Consider the following 21,007-nt stretch of genomic DNA (forward strand, 5'->3'; position numbering starts at 1 on the left):
GCATCACCCATCCTCTGCGGAGCTTCAGTTGGTGGACAGATGGTCGTACGTTTTCCTGCAAAATGTCTTGATAAACTCTGGAATTCATTTTCCCATCAATGACAACAATCCGTCCAGGCCTGAGGTAGCAAAGCAGCCCCAAACCATGATGCTCCCTCCACCATGTTTTACAGTGGGGATGAGGTTTTGATATTGGTGTGTGGTGCCTTTTTTTCTCCACACATAGTGTTGTGTGTTCTTCCCAAACAACTCAATCTTGGTTTCATCTGTCCACAGTATATTTTGCCAGTAGTGCTGTGGAACATCCAGGTGCTCTTTTGCAAACTTCAAACGTGCTGCAATATTCTTTTTGGACAGCAATGGCTTCCTCCGTGGTGTCCTCCCATGTACTCCATTCTTGTTTAATGTTTTCCTTATTGTAGATGTGTCAACAAAAATGTTAGCATGTGCCAGAGATTTCTGTAGGTCTTTAGCTGACACTCTGGGATTCTTCTTTACCTCATGCAGCATTCTGCGCTGTGCTCTTGCAGTCATTTTTACAGGACGACCATGCCTAGGGAGAGTAGCAACAGTGCTAAACTTTCTCCATTTGTAGACAGTCTGTCTTACCGTGGACACATGAACATCAAGGCTTTTGGAGATACTTTTGTAACCCTTTCCAGCTTCATGCAAGTCAACAATTCTTGATCGTAGGTCTTCTGAGAGCTCTTTTCTGCGAAGCATGGTTCACATCAGACAGTGCTTCTTGAAACCAGTAAACCCAAAACAGGTGTGTGTTTTTTAAGGACAGGACAGCTGTCAGCAACACATCCAATATCATCACACTGATTGGAGTCAAGGTTGGCTCACTCCTGGCTCCAGTTAGCTCTGGGAGAAGTCATTAAGCTAGGGCCTCACATACTTTTTCCTCCCTGCACTGTGAATGTTTACATGTTATGTGCAATTAAACCATGGCAACATCTAATGTTTGTGTAGTATTATGTTCAGCAGACTGTGTTCTTCTATTGTTGTGACTTAGATGACGTTCAGAGCACATTTTATGCCCAATTCATGCAAAACTCCACGTAATCCCAAGGGGTTCACATACTTTTTCTTGCAACTGTACATAGTTAGTCTGGCTGAAAAAAGACAAAAGTCTATCCAGTTCAACCATTAAAAAACAACTACAAGCACCAGCAATCACCAGCAGTCAAAAGTAAAACCTTTTGCACTCTCCACTCAAATTTCCCACTCTTTGGCTATCAGCCAGCAAAAAATGCCAGGCGATTGAGCAGCTATTTCTTGCGAACTTTATTGAATTTCATAGATTTTTTTCCATTGCAGGTTTTCTTTCAGCATTTCTCTGTTGGGTTATCATAGTGTTACCTATTATGGCCTTTTTACTAGTTTGATATTTTTGTGTAATAAAAATGTTTCCTAACGTCTGATTCTCTTTGTAGTTGTCATGTGTGTGGCTTTGAAACTGAACTGAATGTCCAGTTTGTGAGCCACATGTCCCTCCATGTAGACAAACAACAATGGATGTATTCAATTTGCTGCAGTGCTTGTGACTTTGTTACCATGGAGGAATCTGATATGAGGACCCACATCAGCACCAAACACTCAGGTAAGAAGGCAGGCTGATTGTCCCTGTCAGTGATGTGTCATCTTACAAAACTGTATGATTGTAGCCTGGAAACAAACCTCAACTAATAGAATGATGGAATATGTTTTGTTTTGCTGTGTCTGCTGTTGAAGCTCTTAGGTGAAATGCATTTAAAACTGATATTGCAATTTTGCTAGAATACTTTTGGGTTGAATAATGTATTTGTAAGGACAGAGTTTGATGTTCTGCACTATAGATCTTGGCTTTGCTACATCATTTAACAAGATACGTCTCTTTGTTCCCAGTGCATTCTATTACATTTAAAATAACGTAAAAGATAACTCCACTTTTGTGAGAAAAAAATATACCAAACAAGAAAATAATATTCTGGCATTATACAATTGCCACATATGCCATACTGTAATGTTATTAAAAATGGTCATTCTATTTCAATCTGCAGCCACTGTAATTTTCTGTAAAATTCAATTTGATATGGCAATCTGAATGCAATCTGCACACTGTTGGTGTACACTGCCTCCAAAAATGTAATTTCCTGCTTGTGTGATTGGTTCACGGATTTTCCTGGAAACCTGCACTAAGATACAAGTCAGATTTTACGCATCCTCTACAACAGAAATACATTTTGGTGAGATACTCCTTAAGGGTTAATTACAGTAGATCTAAAGGGATGCAGACACTGCAACTTTTCACATCAGAACATTGAGAGTGTACCAATTGATTATAATAAACACAGACCAAGGTAGGAATCTGCAGCAAAATTTGTTAAAATCTTTGTGATATGCATAGATCACCCAGAGGGGATTGCTTTTCAACAAAAGCGGAGCTGCTGTTTAACTGCTTCCTTCCCACTCCAGTGTCCCTTTAAACAGTTCAGAACGCTCAGGGGGTGAGAAGAATTGGCGATCATGTGACCACTGTGACAGTGGTCACATGATCGGAAGCCAGTCCCTCCAGCTACCAATCTTTAGCGCAGACTTAGGTCTGTCCACAACAGCTTGGTCTTTTGTGCAGAGTGAGCGGTGCATGGGCATTAAAACCCACCCTTTGCCATTGCACATGTTTTAGGTGGCCGTAAAGGGGTTATATATATATATATCTGTGTAAATAGAATCCCTTGTAATGGTTGTGACAGATGGACACTCATGGGACCTCAAGAGCAGAGTCCTTGGCTTGAGAAGATTGTTTCATTTAAGCCACTGGCATCTACCTAGTATTGTTAACCTTTATAGTGCAATAAGGTTAATTCCAGCCTCTCCTTCAGTCATGCAAAGTTATATTGGCTCCTCTCCTGTACTGAGATAGCTTAGTATGATTTCACTGCACACTAAGACCTTTTCACACTGTGCAATTCAAGCTATAGCTATATAGTCAGATAGAAGCCACCTAATTTCCTGGCTGGAGGTCATCCAACATCATCTAGCGCTTTTCTCCCAGGCCTGACTGTCCCTGACCCACCTCTTTCATTCGTTGGATTTCAGCTCTTACAGTCATGGAGGCTCAGCATCACATGTGGGTGTTAACTAGGACAGTCTGCATGCAAATAAAGCCTGCCTAGGAATACTTACTCCTCAAGAATGACATCTACCTGTCAAGGCATTTTGATATTTGAATAACTCCTCCCAAGAGCCATCCCACTGCTTGTATCAGGGCTGAGGGGCTCATGAGCAGAGTACTAAGGATCTGTGATGTTTTCAGGAAGCTATTTACGGCACTCTGCTGGCCTCTTCCACCATCCATTATGTGTCTGCAATTCATAGAGAAGTGCAGAGACCCAGTGATGCCATTAATAGGTCAAAAATAAGGTATGCAATGATAATGTAATGGATTTATTATTTTTATTTTATTTATTATCTTCTTTTGATGAGGGGAGAAATGATGAACCGGGGAAGGCAAATTTGTAAGCACAATAAACTTCAGTTTTAACTGTGAGGTCTTACAGTAACTGTGGAAAAAGAGAAACCATGTGAACTATAGAAATCCTGTACAAGGATTCTGATGATTGAGATAATTTGTTTAGATAATGAAGAATGCGTAGAAAGGTCACAAATCACGTTTCAGTTGTAGTTTCTCTGTTTTTTAACATTTGTATTGATTTAACTCATAAGTAAGGAAATGACAACCATACAGAGGTTGTTATTTCATCTCAAACATCTCAAAAGATAGTCGCAGGCATTTGCAAGTCAGGGTATATCTATTGTCTAAGCACATGATTAGTAAAATTGAATATTTTTTAAAGCATCTTAAAATTCCCCAAATTCTAGCTGGGTGAGAGTTTCAGCTGACTAAAAGATAAAAGGGCTAATTCACACAGTGTGCAGTTACCAGTGTTTTACTGCATTACAAAATGGCTCTCACTGCAAGGACACACAGGAATCAGTTGTTTACTATGTGTCCCATTCATTTGAATGGGCTGCTGTACCTACAGAAAATGCAGGGAAAAGGTCTTTTCCAAAAACACAGGGAAATCACATAGTGCAGTTCCTATCACGAGTAACCACACTGTGGCGCCCCCACACATCTGCTGAACAACAATGCATTTTTGGTGCAGGAAGGGGTGTGATTTACACGCTTTCTTGCACCTGCTCAGATGTGAACCTAGCCTAAAGCAGTGAAAGAAAATTCCAGTCTCTCTTTATAACACTCAGTGAGAATGATTCTGCCTCGTTTGTCTTTTGAATAGCTGCCTAATGCAGGCCATACATGAGTTCAATTCAGTACAAGTGTTTTTTAGAAAATCAGAAATTTTGTGCTTTTTATAATCCGATGGTGCCACCATTGATTTCGAAGTTTGACCAACCAAACCTTTAATTGCACGTAATGTTGCTACAGAAAATCATTTTCGTGGCCAAGAATTTTCTTTTCTTTCCATGTCACAGCTCATGCTCATTTCTTTTTCAATTACATTTCTCTCATGATTCTCCCATCATTGATTAGAAATTAATTTGAGTTTAAAAAAATTTCCAACATGCCGATCACTCAGATTCGATGGTCGCTCGAATGTTGCTGTTTCCCACTAATGGTGTAAAGTGTAGAAAAGATTTTCGAAAGAAAATTGTTTCGGAATTCGACCCACGTATGGCAAGCTTAAACCTGTGAATCATCATGTATTGTGAGCAGCTAAACAGCAATCAGATCTAGGTTCTGCTCTATAAATTGAGCATTCACAAAAAACACTAGCAGAATCCTTAGGCTGCCCATACATTATACAATTTTCTTGTACAATTTTCCTTTAGATTTATCAAAAACATAAACAGTCAGGTCCATAAATATTGGGACATTGACACAATTCTAACATTTTTGGCTCTATACACCACCACAATGGATTTGAAATGAAACAAACAAGATGTGCTGCAGACTGTCAGCTTTAATTTGAGGGTATTTACGTCCAAGTCAGGTGAACGTTGTAGGAATTACAACAGTTTGCATATGTGCCTCCCACTTGTTAAGGGACCAAAAGTAATGGGACAGAATAATAACTATAAATCAAACTTTCACTTTTTAATACTTGGTTGCAAATCCTTTGCAGTCAATGACAGCCTGAAGTCTGGAACCCATAGACATCACCAGATGCTGGGTTTCATCCCTGGTGATGCTCTGCCAGGCCTCTACTGCAACTGTCTTCAGTTCCTGCTTGTTCTTGGGACATTTTCCCTTCAGTTTCGTCTTCAGCAAGTGAAATGCATGCTCAATCGGATTCAGGTCAGGTGATTGACTTGGCCATTACATAACATTCCACTTCTTTCCCTTAAAAAACTCTTTGGGTGCTTTTGCAGTATGCTATGGGTCATTGTCCATCTGCGCTGTGAAGCGGCGCCCAATGAGTTCTGAAGCATTTGGCTGAATATGAGCAGATAATATTGCCCGAAACACTTCAGAATTCATCCTGCTGCTTTTGTCAGCAGTCACATCATCAATAAATACAAGAGAACCAGTTGGCAGCCATACATGCCCACGCCATGACACTACCACCGCCATGCTTCACTGATGAGGTGGTATGCTTAGGATCATGAGCAGTTCCTTTCCTTCTCCATACTTTTCTCTTCCCATCGCTCTGGTACAAGTTGATCTTGGTCTCATCTGTCCATAGGATGTTGTTCCAGAACTGTGAAGGCTTTTTTAGATGTCGTTTGGCAAACTCTGATCTGGCCTTCCTGTTTTTGAGGCTCACCAATGGTTTACATCTTGTGGTGAGCCCTCTGTATTCACTCTGGTGAAGTCTTCTCTTGATTGTTGACTTTGACACACATACACCTACCTCCTGGAGAGTGTTCTTGATCTGGCCAACTGTTGTGAAGGGTGTTTTCTTCACCAGGGAAAGAATTCTTCGGTCATCCACCACAGTTGTTTTCCGTGGTCTTCCGGGTCTTTTGGTGTTGCTGAGCTCACTGGTGCGTTCCTTCTTTTTAAGAATGTTCCAAACAGTTGTTTTGGCCACGCCTAATGTTTTTGCTATCTCTCTGATGGGTTTGTTTTGTTTTTTTAGCCTAATGATGGCTTGCTTCACTGATAGTGACAGCTCTTTGGATCTCATCTTGAGTTGACAGCAACAAATTCCAAATGCAAATAGCACACTTGAAATGAACTCTGGACCTTTTATCTGCTCATTGTAATTGGGATAATGAGGGAATAACACACACCTGGCCATGGAACAGCTGAGAAGCCAATTGTCCCATTACTTTTGGTCCCTTAACAAGTGGGAGGCACATATGCAAACTGTTGTAATTCCTACACTGTTCACCTGATTTGGATGTAAATACCCTCAAATTAAAGCTGCCAGTCTGCAGTTAAAGCACATCTTGTTTGTTTCATTTCAAATCCATTGTGGTGGTGTATAGAGCCAAAAATGTTACAATTGTGTTGATGTCCCAATATTTATGGACCTGACTGTATAATATGAGGTCAAACCTAAACAACACTTTCAATTGTATCCAGTTAGGCATGCCCTTGCAATAAATAGTTGAAGGTAAATCTAAAGGAAATTGTACAGAAATTTGTAAGAACATCGTATAATGTATGTCCAGCCTTAGTGAAAAGAGGACGTTCAGTTGCTTCTTCTGCTTTTCATATATAGTATACAGTCGTGGCCAAAAGCTTTGAGAATAACACAAATATTAATTTTCACAAAGTCTGCTGCTTCAGTGTTTTTAGACCTTTTTGTCAGATGTTACTATCATATACTGAAGTATAATTACAAATATTTCATAAGCGTCAAAGGCTTTTATTGACAATTACATTAGGTTTATACAAAGAGTCAATATTTGCAGTGTTGACCCTTCTTTTTCAAGACCTCTGCAATTCACCCTGGCATGCTGTCATTCAACTTCTGGGCCACATCCTGACTGATGGCAGCCCATTCTTGCATAATCAATGCTTGGAGTTTGTCAGAATTTGTGGGTTTTTTTTTTTTTTGTTCATCCACCTCTTGAGGATTGACCACAAATTCTAAGTGGGATTAAGGTCTGGGGAGTTTCCTGGCCATGGACCCAAAATTATCACTTTTGCCTTATGGCAAGGTGCTCCATCATGCTGGAAAAGGCATTGTTCATCACCAAACTGTTCTTGGATGGTTTGGAGAAGTTGTTCTTGAAGGATGTTTTTGTACCATTCTTTATTCATGGCTGTATTCTTAGGCAGAGTTGTGAGCGAGTCCACTCCCTTGGCTGAGAAGCAATCCCATACATGAATGGTCTCAGGATGCTTTACTGTTGGCATGAGACAGGACTGATCGTAGTGCTCATCGTAGTGCTCATCTTTTCTTCTCCAGACAAGCATTCGTCAGAGAAAATGACTTTACCCCAGTCCTCAGCAGTCCAATCCTTGTATCTTTGCAGAATATCAGTCTGTCGCTGATGTTTTTCCTGGAGAGAAGTAGCTTCTTCTTGACACTAGGCCAAAAGACTTCACCTTAATTTGCATGCAGATACACTCATATCTGCTGCTGCCGCCATTCCTGAACAAGCTCTGCACTGGTGGTGCCCAATCCTGCAGCTGAATCAACGTTAGGAGATGGTCCTGGCGCTTGCTGGACTTTCTTGGGTGCCCTGAAGCCTTCTTCACAACAATTGAACCTCTCTCCTTGAAATCCTTGATGATCATGATAAATGGTTGATTTAGGTGCAATCTTAGTAACAGCAATATCCTTGCCTGTGAATCCCTTTTTTGTGCAAAGCAATGATGACTGCATGTGTTTCCTTGCAGGTAACCATGGTTAACAGAGGAAGGATAATAATTTCAAGCACCACTCTCCTTTTAAAGCTTCCAGTCTGTTATTCTAACTCAACCTGCATGACAGAGTGATCTCTAGCCTTGTCCTCATCAACACTGACACCTGTGTTAATGAGAGAATCACTGACATGATGTCAGCTGGTCTTTTGTGGCAGGGCTGAAATGCAGTGTAAATGTTTTTTTTGGGGGGGATTAAGTTAATTTTCATGAAAAAGAGGGACTTTGCAATTATTTGCAGTTCATCTGAACACTCTTCATAACATTCTGGAGTATGTGCAAATTGCCATCATAAAAACTAAGGCATCAGAATTTGCGAAAAATATTTGTGCCATTCTCAAAACTTTTGGCCAGGGCTGTATATGAAGGAAGGAGCTGCCATTCAAAAGAAATCATCATAAAACACACACCAAAAGGGGGTAGACAGAAGAAGGGGTGAGAAAAAAAACTCTCTTAAAGCAAACAAATACAGCCTCAGTTAGCCATCATACAATATAGCATGCAGCATACAGAGTAGTCCATATGACAGGTGTGGTGCTTTCAAAAACAGTCATAATGCCAGAAATTGTTCGGGTGTAGACATTCAACAATTAAGATCCAGGATTTACAGAAGCAGCCGTACGAGGACTGTCTATCCAACAGCTCCAAACATTTTTAAAGAGCCTAGGACGTTTACAGAGCTTATAAGTTAACCTATACAGGGGGAGGTTACCATTGACCATAGAGAGGAGCACCCTTCCATTACAAAAGTAATGGAATTTTCTATGCATATAAATAGAGTACCTGTAACAGCCTTTTATTATACTTAGAAAGAGGTACTGTAAATCTCCAAAAATGCCCAGAAGGCAATTCTTGGGGTGTGAAATATTGGGCAGTCCCAGAACAGAGGAAGGAAAAGTGTTAACCTCCGACCAGAAGGCAGAGACAATGGGGCAGTTCCATAGGCAGTGAAGGAAATCCGTGTCCACTCCACAGCCCCAAAAACAAGCTGGTGAGGAACACAGAATCAGTCTAAGTAGTCTGGCAGGAATGTAATAACTATGGTGAAACAGTTTAACCTGAATTATGCGGTCCTTGGAGGCTATAAACGGCTTAGTATAATAAAGTTCAAATTCAGACCAATCTGACTCATCAAGTGAAAGATCAGTCGAAGTCCATTTCAGTTGAGCTTGTGCATGTCTAGGGCGAGCCTTCACACATAGTGCCAAGTAGTAGTCAGAGATCATTCTATTGGAGCCTGGGGATCGAAGAAGCTTTTCTAAAGGAGATACACAGGTGGGATTGTTCAAGGAGCCAAATTGTAATGTAATTATATTTATATTTTGCTTTCCTACATAGTAAATAAAGCATATTATTTGATATATTGGTTTAATAATTCTAACAAGATTTGTACAACCCTAATTATATTTTGTCCAGGTGATGAAAGAAAGACCCCCAGTGAATCAATAAGCCCTTCTTCCTCCTCACTTTCTGCACTTAGTGACTCAGCCAACAGTAAAGAAGATTCAGACACCCCTTTAAGAAGCCAGACATCAAACAACTTGTTGGTTATTTCAGTAGGGCCTAACGCCCAGTCCTGTGTCAGCGGTGAAGAAAAGCCAGACAAAGGTAACCATAATTCATAAAGTTACTGGATGCATACCTATTACAGGTTAATTTCATAAATCGACTTTTCACATTGAATGGCTGTTGCTAGTATCAGTCATCTGCAATTACATTTCCATTGTATAGATTTAAACCCTTTTTCTACCTGCCAAAGGGTCACACTCTATATGCAGTTTCCATACTGTAAAATAAGTGAACAAATCCGGCTTGAGTAGGTGCAGGTAGAACAAGCTCCTTCTCCAGTCTCATTATTCGCTGTCCCGTGGCTCCCTTCCAGTCAGTTGAAGTCTCACCTATATAGGGGCCATCATCAAAGACGTTTAACAGATTTTTCACCTACTAATGATATCCCCTCACCCCTGCTCTATGACTCCTGTGCTGTGTAACCTGCATTTCTAAAATTTTCTTTCATCACCTTTGGATCCTCGGGACTCATACCTGTTCTGACACTTCTTGAGGTCTGTACCAGACCACAACAACCTCTCAAGACTTCTTTCCCCTTTCAAAATTCTATGTTGAGATGCAACTACCATGCCTCATTAGTTGTCCCTTCTCTTCAACATCCTTATCACACCACCAGAAGGATTTGGTGATAGCTTGCACATGCAATACTGCCTTATGGAAACAAACTACCTTCTTCTATATACATGTGGTTTGTCAAAACCAACAAGACCAAAACAATGGAAGACCTGACAGTCTTTCCCCATAACTGTGAAGAACAGTATCACAATACATGGTTCCCATGATTAGACTTCACCTGCTTATCTACTTACACAACTATGCTGACCCCCCACCTCCAAATCTTCTAAAAATGGCTACCCTTTCTACCCACCTTAATGATTGAGGATCAACTGGCTTGAGTGCCTTGACTGTATGGCAATGCAATGGGATTCAACATTCAGGGCCCTTCCATGGCCTGGCTTTGGCAGCACCTCTAAGGCTTCCCCCTCCCCTCTTGTGGTAATAGACCTCTTGCCTCTCATCCAATTAGTGCCCTTATCCTCCCCATTGATATCTGCCTCCTGTCAGCTCTCCCCTTCACACTGGTTCTTTTCCCTTAACCCCAACCCCCCCCCTTCATTCCCAATAACAATTGATCTCAGAGATAGCCAAAATAGGCAAAGGCCTTACATTTAACAATATTGTTTATGGAATCTGCCATCCTTCACTGTTTTGCTGAATTGTGGATGTAAGTTCTGCTTTCAAATGATGTACATCAATGTCCAACTGTTTATTTATGTGTTGTGCCCAATTCAGAGAAAAACAACTTCACAGTGACTGCAATGGGTGGTATATGTTGCTGGTAGTCTGCAGAAGAAAACAATCTGGTAGACAGTTCTGGCCTGTAACTAAAACTCACTTACAAGATGTTTTTTTAAGGCTTTTCTTGCAATAAATAACCACTTGAGAGTTATTTGGAAATGATGGTAAGCATTTTGAGCATTTGAAATATCTACTACACTGAAATATTTTTGAAAACTTCAATGGCTGTCTGATTTAAAGAAAGAGATTTTTCTAGTTTCTGATGGTTTCACTTATTTTCCTGCTATTGCTTTGGCTGCTTAGAAAACAGTGTCATGCAAATTACATCCACTTACTGTTACCTTAGTGTTTAGACAAGCAGGAACATTGGTTGGACCAAAAGTGGGGGGAAATTCAACGCAGTATTCATAATCAAAATGCCTAGGATTGCCTCTGCCACCAGCAAGTGATTCCAGTGAGTAAATCTCTCACTGCCCATCATTGTCAGTGAGAATCTGTATGTGAGGTCAGCCTAAAGTGAGATCATTTTAAGACACTATATAGTTATGCTTTTCAGTTGGTTTTAGAAAGGTTTGCAGCAGCTCCTGTGCATTCGTTTTCTCTTAAAGGGTGCTCTTGTGAAATAAATATGGTGTTAACCATTGTTGGCAGAGATGTAGACTGCTAGATTTATATGAATATTTTGGCTTTTTTTTTTTTTTTTTAACGTTAGGCTTGGTCCTGCCCTTTCCTGTCTGCTAGGCCTCTGCTGTATTAGTCAGTAAGGCCAGCCATTCCACTATAAGTCCACAAGTCCTCTATCTGTAACTTCAGATCTTCAGCTCGTCTTGACAAGCAGTTTTCACCAAAAACAACTTCTGATTATGTATTTTTTCATTGTATGCCCTGTTTGAATTGCCAAGCTTTGTGACAGGTTCGCTTAAGGCAGCTTTGTTGTTTCAAGTAACAGTAACATTCTGTAATCCTTTACCTTGCAGGGTTTGAATGTGTTTTCTGCAATTTTGTCTGCAAAACAAAAACCATGTTTGAACGACACCTGCAGATTCACCTGATCACACGAATGTATGAGTGTGATGTGTGTCATAAGTTCATGAAGACCCCAGAGCAGCTGGTAGAACACAAGAAATGCCACACAGTCCCTACCGGTGGGCTCAAGTAAGGAAAGCAAGTACAAAAACTCTTCCTGTGTTAAGCACATGTGATGTCCTGTTGTACTTTGTATGATCATATCTGTATATGCTTATGAAAGTAACAGTATCATTTATATACTGTATATGTAATTTTATCGCAGTACATGTTTATGAACTTTCCTGAACAAAATGTCAACAGAAGCCCTGTCTTCCATTGGTTGACATCCAATACATAACTTGCCTAGTTTAGTGATGGCTTAGAAACAGGCTTAAAGTATAATTACAATGCATCCAGAAAGTATTCACAGCTCTTAACGTTTGCCACCTTTTGTTATGTTACAGCCTTATTCCAAAATGGATTAAATTAATTTTTTTCCCTCAACATTCTACAAACAATACTCCATAATGACAACATGAAAAAAGTTCATTTTGAAATCTTTGCAATTTATTAAAAATAAAAAATGAATAAAAAACATGTACATAAGTATTCACAGCCTTTGCTCAATACTTTGTTGAAGCACCTTTAGCACCATTTGCAGCATCAAGTTGTTTTGAGTATGATGCTACAAGCTTGGCACACCTATTTTTGGGCAATTTCTCACATTCTTCTTTGCAGTACCTCTCAAGCTCCATCAGGTTGGATGGGGAGCATCAGTGCACAGCCATTTTCAGATCTCCAGAGATGTTCAATAGGGTTCAAGTCTGGGCTCTGGCTGGGCCACTCCAGGACATTCACAGAGTTGGCCGTAGCCATTCCTTTGTTATGTGGCTGTGTGCTTAGGGTCATTGTCCAGTTGAAAGATGAACCGTTGCGCCATTCTAAGGTCCAGAGCACTCTGGAACAGGTTTTCATCAAGGATGTCTCTGTACATTGCTGCATTCATCTTTCCTTGGATCCTGACTAGTCTCCCAGTTCCTGCCGCTGAACAATATCCCCACAGCCTGATGCTGCCACCACCATGCTTCACTGTAGGGATGGTATTGGCCAGGTGGTGAGCGATGCCTGGTTTACTCCAGACATGACGCTTGGCATTCAGGCCAAAGAGTTCAATCTTTGTTTCGTCAGACCAGAGAGTTTTGTTTCTCATGGCCTGAGAGTTCGTCAGATGCCTTTGGCAAACTCCAGGAGGGCTGCCATTTGCCTTTTACTGAGGAGTGGCTTCCATCTGGCCACTCTGCCAAACAGGCCTGCTTGGTAAAGTGCTGCAGAGATCGTTGTTCTTCTGGAAGGTTCTCCTCTCTCCACAGAGAAACGCTGGAGCTCTTTCAGAGTGACCATCGGGTGCTTGGTTACCCCCCTGGCTAAGGCCCTTCTCCCTCGAATGCTCATTTTGGCCTGGCGGCCTGTTGTAGGAAGATCGCTGGTGGTTCCAAACTTCTTCCATTTGCGGATGATGGAGGCCACTGTGCTCATTGGGACCTTCAATGCTGCAGAAATTTTTCTATACCCTTCCCCAGATCTGTGCATTGATACAATCCTGTCTTGGAGGTCTACGGACAATTCCTTGGACTTCATGGCTTGGTTTGTGCTCTGACATGCACTGTTAACTGTGGGACCTTATATAGACAGGTTTATGCCTTTCCTAATCATGTCCAATCAACTGAATTTCCCACAGGTGGACTTCAATCCAGTTGTGGAAACATCTCAAGGATGATCAGTGGGAACAGGATGCACCAGAGCTCAATTTTGAGTGTCATGGCAAGGCTGTGGATACTTTATATACATGTGTTTTTTTGTCATATTTTATTTTTAACCACTTGCCCTCCTGAGGATTTACCGCCCTTCCTGACCAGGCCATTTTTTGCATTATGGCGCTGCGTTACTTTAACCTACAATTGCATGCAACACTGCACCCAAATGAAATTTCTGTCCCTTTTTTTCCTACAAATTGAGCTTTCTTTCAGTGGTATTTGATAACCTCTGCATTTTTTATTTTTTGTGCTACAAAAAAAAAAAAGACCGACAATTTTGAGAAAAAAACAATATTTTTTACTTTTTGCTATTAAACATGTCCAGTAGAAAAATGTAAAAAATCTAATTTCATCATAACTTTTCACCAAAATGTATTCTGCTACATGTCTTTGCTAAAAAAAAATCCCAATACATGTAAATTAACTGGTTTATGTGAAAGTTATAGCATTTACAAATGGCGGTATATATACTGGAATTTGTTTTAATTTTTACTAGTAATGGCGGCGATCAGCGACTTATAGTGTGAGTGCCCTGCTGACATCCCCAGTGACACCAATACAGTGATCAGTGCTAAAATAAAAAAAAATCACAGACACTGTACTAATGGTACTGGGCAGGAAGGGGTTAACATGAGGGGTGATCAATGGGTTAACTGTGTGCAGGGAGTGTTTTACTAGGGAGCCGTGTCAGTGTGCTTCACTGTAATCACACTGCTCTGGATGGCTGTGCTGTACACAGCCATCGAGAGCAGTGTGCCCAAGCTGACAGGGAGGAGGACTGTTAGTAAACAAAACAGTCCTCCTCCCCGTCAGAGATCTTCGGAAATCACCGGGTGCTGGCGAGTAATTATCGGCTGGGACCCGGTGATTGACAGCCGCGGTCGCGAATGGCGGCGCGGGTAGGGCGCGTGCACGGCTCTCCCGTGCTCCCTACCCAGAAATGCGAAATCATGTATATATACGTGATTTTGCGCACCCTGTAGCTGTATTTCTGCTATAGGGCAGACGGGAAGCGGTTAATCTATGTTCAAAAAGATATAACAAAACAAAAACAGATTCACTTTTTTCTATTTTGCTCAGTGCTACTTAAAAAAATGTTGTTACTATAGATAAAACATGCACATATGTGGGGTTTCCTTTTGTTCCTACTAAATTGCAGATGTGCATTTTTATTAACATTGATTTTTTTTTTAAAATGGCTACTGTATGCGTCAAATCTGTTCATAGGACCATTACAACAGAATTTGCCATGCTAAAAATGCATGGCTCCAAACTGTTTAACTAAAAAGTATGTGATATTCTTAATTGACTCTAAATTTTCTAACATATGTTACCATTACATCAGTATAGGGAAATCCAGTCATACATGGGTCAAGAATTGTGCACTCTACAAAAGTATGCAACTTAATCATCGCAAAATATTCCCATGTATACATGGGGAACAGTCTTTTTTGTCAGGCTGTGGGTGAGAATGGCCATCGATCAAGTGCTTTGGAATTTTTCATCCTACAATGTACTGGTAAATCAAACATAAACAGAAAAAGTCTTAAAGGAGGTAATGGGGAGATGACATGACATGTACTGAACTGTGAATACTAATGGAGGTTCATTAGTTGGTCTGATTTCGGTTTCCAGTTCTTTCTCTAAAAACGGCTTTTGGTTAAGAAAATTCTAAAGTTTTTAACATTGGAAAGCATGAGAGTTTCTAAGTGGGTTTCATTATCTAACATATTCCTTTATCTATTTATAGTGTCCCTTGCTGGCAACTTCTTTGATTGCCTTTTCAGGGAAATATTTATTAGTCATGTTATGGTTTTGAATTGATTAAACATATTTACAATTGAATAAAAAATATGTATTAAAATGTCAAAAACAATAAGATGAGAAGTATGAAATTTTGTAAAAGACAATAACATTTTATTTTGGACTCAGACAAATAATATATGTGGCAATGTATGGGATCACCTTTCTTTTCATGCATTTATTTGCAGTGCTTAGTTGTAAATTTATAAAGTATTGTTAGTACTACAGAAATGAAAACATCCGCTTTATTTTGTCTGTTCTCCTAATAGGTGTCCATTCTGCATTTACTCCACAAACCGCCCTGCAGCCATGGAATGTCACTTGAAGACGCACTACAAGATGGAGTACAAGTGTCGAATCTGCAAGACGGTCAAGGCAAACCAGCTGGAGCTGGAAGTGCACATCCGCGAGCATCGGCTCGGGAATCATTATAAGTGCGACCAGTGTGGCTACCTCTCAAAGACGGCCAATAAGCTGATTGAGCATGTGCGCGTCCACACAGGGGAGCGCCCCTTTCACTGTGACCAGTGCAGCTACAGCTGTAAGCGCAAAGACAATCTCAATTTGCACAAGAAGCTTAAGCACTCCCCTCGCCAGACCTTCAGCTGCGAGGAGTGCCTTTTCAAGACCACCCACCCTTTTGTCTTCAGCCGTCATGTCAAGAAGCACCAGAACGGTGAATTCATAGAAGAGGAAAAGAAAGTCCAGACTACAAACCAGAGAGAGGCTACCCCACTGCTCACAGTCAATGACTCTAGAAGTCTCCTGTCACCTCTTTCTGTTATGTCCGCCTCACAGGCCCTCCAGACGGTGGCTATGTCTGCTGCACAGGGCAGTGGCATGGAGACGCATTTAGCCCTGAAAGCCTTTGCAGTAAATGGTAACTTATCATCCTTGGATAGGTACCAGAACTCTGAATTTGCTCATCTCATTCCCTTAACAATGCTGTTCCCTAAGAACCATTATGATGTCACATTCCATCCTCCCAGACCTCAGACGGCACCACCCGGTGTCACTACACCGAAGCACTCCTTCCTTGCTTACCTTGGACTGACAGAAAGGGCAAAAACTGTTTAAAGGTGGCCCTTATCCTGTCTTGGAAATCCGGCAGGTATACATTGCTGCAAAATATAGATCTGAACGGTATGAAAATGTGTACTGTATATCATTAGCAAGATTAAATTATGGGCTCTGTGTATACATATGGCATTTGCATAAAGCTGCTTAACTAAGTATTCAGAGAGGTAACCTACTGCATATTTCTACATATCAAGGTCTCCATCTTGCGTTTAAAGACATAAAAAAATATTAGTTGTTCTCTTATAGAGAAAAGTCATATTTACACACAGCTGGTTTACAATTGATTGTGGGGAGCCCCCCGAATCTCTCTACACTAGGCCTCTAACAAAAAGTCAGGGAGTAAATTACTATAGATTGAGAAACTGAGACCCATGATTAGCATGGTCTGAGGTAAGAGCTGTTTGCACTGCCAGTAATAATTTTATTGCATACAGACAAGATACAGTATACGTGTTCTCAGACACTTGTAAACATGAGTCTCTTTGGTCCACTGTACAGCTATGTGCACTGGGCCAGTCTATCAAACTACAATCCAAGCTCTGTGGAAGCGGTGTCATATCAGGTTTTTTTTTTCTTTTGTGACACCATTGACCATATTACTTTAACCATTTTTATGATTTCTTTAAACAGCAAGTTTCAGTGACATGGAAAGGGAAATAGGACTGGTTTGCAAGATAAAGCTGAACTATATAATTCCAGCTTACATGAAAAAACAAGTTTGACGTCTTTGGTCATTCCGTTATCTTCATTAATGAATTGCTTATTGTTCTGCAGGTTATTCAGAACTCAGTGCTTGTCTGTGGCTTTATTACCATTAATGGTCCTATATATTTCAGTTTGAGCACAGCCTTTCATATTTTCCTTTCACTTTTTCAACTCAAATACCTTGTTCGTCTATATACTGTTAATTTTATAGTAGTGTACAGTTGTATATAGACACCTACTGTATGGTGAACAATGTACATTACCTCTACACCCTGCACATGACACTTAGGCCGGAGATAGCCAATTTACTTGTAATCAGTACATTTCTACAAGTATTCCTTCAGTGAGAATTATGGAGATATATATATATATATATATTTATATACATATATATATATGGAAACAGGTTACAGTAGTCTTCCAGCAGCTATGCTGACAAGTTAACTCGCAGTGATCAGTGACTGACACACCAGCCCGGATGTGTAACGGGCAACTTTGCAACCCATTTCAGAGTGACTCAGAGATGTTTTACCATGAAGGTTTTTATTACTCATTCACTGAGGATCTTCCTGCTGGAAAACAGGTCAAGGGCCCACTCAATTCAGCTGATGAAACTGTGTTTTTACAGCTATTGTTTCATGGTATTTGTTTGGAAGTACACTTAGAAACTTCTTCAAGCTACCAAAAATGGAACTAAGACAAAACAAAAGCAGGATGGTACATAATAGAGCACTTATTCTGGAGAGCCTAAAGTAAAGTGTACCTGTCACAGTAAACTCAGGCATTTTATTTGCCTGACTTGCCATTTTGAGTGTCGCTCAATTCAAAACTTTTGACATCACTCTAATTTGGCATGCTGCTTTTTATGAATGTAGGTTTAGACTGGAAGATAGGCTGCTTCTACTGTGATTAGGTGCAATTTTTCACCTTGGTCATTTTTAGTAAGGCAAAGAAAAATGTTTGGTACCCATAAGCACACCAAATCATCTTCATTGTTCTCATTTCTGTAAACAGTTAAAATATAAGTTATACTGCACATAATTGATGTTTGTTAGCTTAATATTTGAGCAATATCTTAGGGTAATGTAGTAAATATGCAGTGGGTTCCTTTCTGTACCGAGATGAGATGTGTCCATCGATATGGATATCAGGAAATCCACTAACCAGGATTAAAAAGGGTGTTGGAGAAATGCTGGGTCCTACCAGGTTCCCAGGCTAAAAAGGCAGTTTTGCACAGTGCTTTGTCTTGCACTATTTCATGTTTCCCAGTTACAGGAACAATATGATGCTTGTAATTGAGATTACTTCACTTCTGAACATGAGAAGGCTGACATTTCAGGCATTTAAAATGTACATGTATATAAGACATTTTATTTCACATATATCCCCATATTAGTACATTTGTGGATAAATGCTTGTGTCATGTTATTCCCAGAACAAAAATGTATCTAACAGTCATTTGACAGAATGATTATAATGAGAAGTTTATACACAGTAATAGTGAAGATAAAAAAATATATTCGTATTCATAAACGTTTGTGCATATAGGTCCTTGGCCAGGTTTTCCATTTAATTAAACTTGTGTGTGTGTGTGTATGTATGTGTGTATATATATATATATATATATATATATGTGTGTGTGTGTGTATGTATGTGTATATATATATATATATATGTGTGTGTGTGTGTATGTATGTGTGTATATATATATATAAGTGGGAAACACATTTAGTGGCCACTTTATTTAGTATTCCAGCTTGTTAAGATAACAGCCAATTAGTAAATCACTTGACTGCAACTCTGTATATAAAGCATCCATTGAGTAACTATTTAACTGTGTTGTGTATGAAAATATGTTAATGAAAGTCTACTTCTTTTATTTAGAAGTATTTTTTCTGACACTGTTAAGGGCAGCCATACATGGATCCCTGCTGAACTGGCCAAATTTCAATCCATGTATGGGCCGGCTGGTTATACAGAAGTTGGTCTATCAACTGACTTCTGTATAACCAGCATGCAGGGTTTTTCCCGAGTGATCAGTGCCACTGGCCATGGCCATCAGAATACAATAGCACAGTGGAACTGAATCCCCCATCCACATTGAATGTATGAATGAGGAGAATCAATTAACTTTTTTTCATTCAACAAGTGTGAGCCTAAAGCTGACCTCATAGAAATGAATTGTACATCCTGTAAGATTATATAGAATTTCAGTGAAACAATGTGTCTAAAGCCAGCATCTGTTTTTGATATTGCGTAGGGATGAATTAACAACCTTATGTATTTATTGCTGTCTTTGTCTCTGCTGGGGAGATTTGCCCTCTTATCATTTTCATCGGGACTGAAAGTTTCAAGTCTGAGTTGTAACTAGAACAGGAATAGAGGGGAAATCTTCCAATGAGAATATTTGTTTTAGTGAAGACTGTGTAAGAGGGGATTTCATTTCTTTCTGTTGTATCAATGAGGCAGGAAGTATGGAGAAAATTCCCCAATAAGAAACAAATGGGGGAAAAAAACTAATGGGAGTTTTAAACCTTCCTCACTCTAGCCATAACAAATAGAAAGTGTTTTCATTTTGATGCCATTACGAAGCTTGCAACACAAGCTTTTTTTTTTTTTTTTTCAAACTAATTTTCTTTCATTTTGATTGTAAGAAATGGTTGGTTTTGTACTATCCTAACTCAGTATACTATATTATAAATCAAATTTTGTTTGTGGCTTAAAGTAAATCTGCGCCCAGGCTTTGCACAATTATGTATTTCCATATGCCAAACAAACAGTTAAAGCACTTTAAAACAAGCCCTTATTCATTTTTGTAGCTATAAGCATCATAGAAAATGAATCTTCAACTTTTCAACAGAGGCACTGAAGTCACATCTCTTTACCCTTTTACTTGCTACAGACAGCAAATCTTGGCAGCGTTTTAATGTAAACAGTAGGTATTTCTAAGCTGTTAGAAACCCACTTAAATTTTACTTCAAAGTCTTTGTTTTGAGCTTTGGGGTTCTTTTTGGAATTAATTACAGTACATGTTGCTAGAGAGGTAGGGGAATGTTTGTTTAAAGCCCTTTTATTGCTTACTATTGTTTCAAGCTCTTTTATTGCTTGTTAAGTATATATAAATACGACCCCAATTCCAAAATAGTTGGGGCACTGTGTAAAATCTACATAAAAACAAAATGCAATGATTTGTATATCGCATAAAACTATATTTTATTCATAATAGAAAATATATCAAATGTTTAAATTGAGAGAAAGTATCATTCTAAGAAAAAAAAAATAAGGTAATTTTGACAGCAACACATGTAAAAAAGAGTTGGGACAGAGCTATGTTTACCATGGTGTAACATCCCCTCTGCTTTTAACAATCTGTAAATGTGAGAACCGAGGAGAAAATGTGTAAATGTGGGAACTGAGGAGACCAGTTGCTGGAATTTTGGGAGAGGAATGTTGTCCCATTCTTGCCTGATATGGGATTCTAACTGCTCAACTGTCCTGTGTCGTTTTTTTTATTTTTAGGATGCGCCAAGTATGCGCAGCATGCGATTTTCATTGTTCTGCTGAAATAGGCAAGGCCTTCCCTGAAAAAGACATTGTCTGAATGGGAACATATGCTGCTGTAAAAAATGGATATATCTTTCAGCCTTGATGATACCTTTCCAGAGGTGTAAGCTGCCCATTCCATATGCACTAATGCACCCCCATACCATCAGAGATGCAAGCTTTTGAACCGAGTGCTGATAACAAGCCATAAGATCCCTCTCCTCTTTAGTCCGAAGGAGACAGCACTCATGGTTGCCAAAAATGTCAAATTTTGATTTGTCTGACCACAGAACAGTTTTCCACTTTGCAACAGACCATTTTAAATGATCTTTGGCCCAGAGAAGAGGGTGACGTTTCT

At 39.7% G+C, this 21,007-nt stretch overlaps 1 protein-coding gene across 1 annotated transcript in view; it reads left to right on the plus strand.

Moving 5' to 3' along the window:
• ZNF827 (zinc finger protein 827) overlaps positions 1-20,305 on the plus strand; it is a 318,427-nt gene extending 298,122 nt beyond the window's left edge. Inside the window, exons 11-14 of the mRNA XM_089670488.1 lie at positions 1,440-1,606; positions 9,245-9,436; positions 11,674-11,851; positions 15,591-20,305. Coding sequence (XP_089526614.1) covers positions 1,440-1,606; positions 9,245-9,436; positions 11,674-11,851; positions 15,591-16,398 — 1,345 coding nt within the window. The 3' untranslated portion in view covers positions 16,399-20,305. The remainder of the gene's footprint in view (positions 1-1,439; positions 1,607-9,244; positions 9,437-11,673; positions 11,852-15,590) is intronic.
• Positions 20,306-21,007: the final 702 nt, after the last annotated feature.

The sequence above is a fragment of the Staurois parvus genome, unplaced genomic scaffold (assembly GCF_062004578.1).
Source record: "Staurois parvus isolate SC_StPar_1 unplaced genomic scaffold, SC_StPar_1.0 ptg000090l, whole genome shotgun sequence".
NCBI classification, from domain to species: domain Eukaryota; kingdom Metazoa; phylum Chordata; class Amphibia; order Anura; family Ranidae; genus Staurois; species Staurois parvus.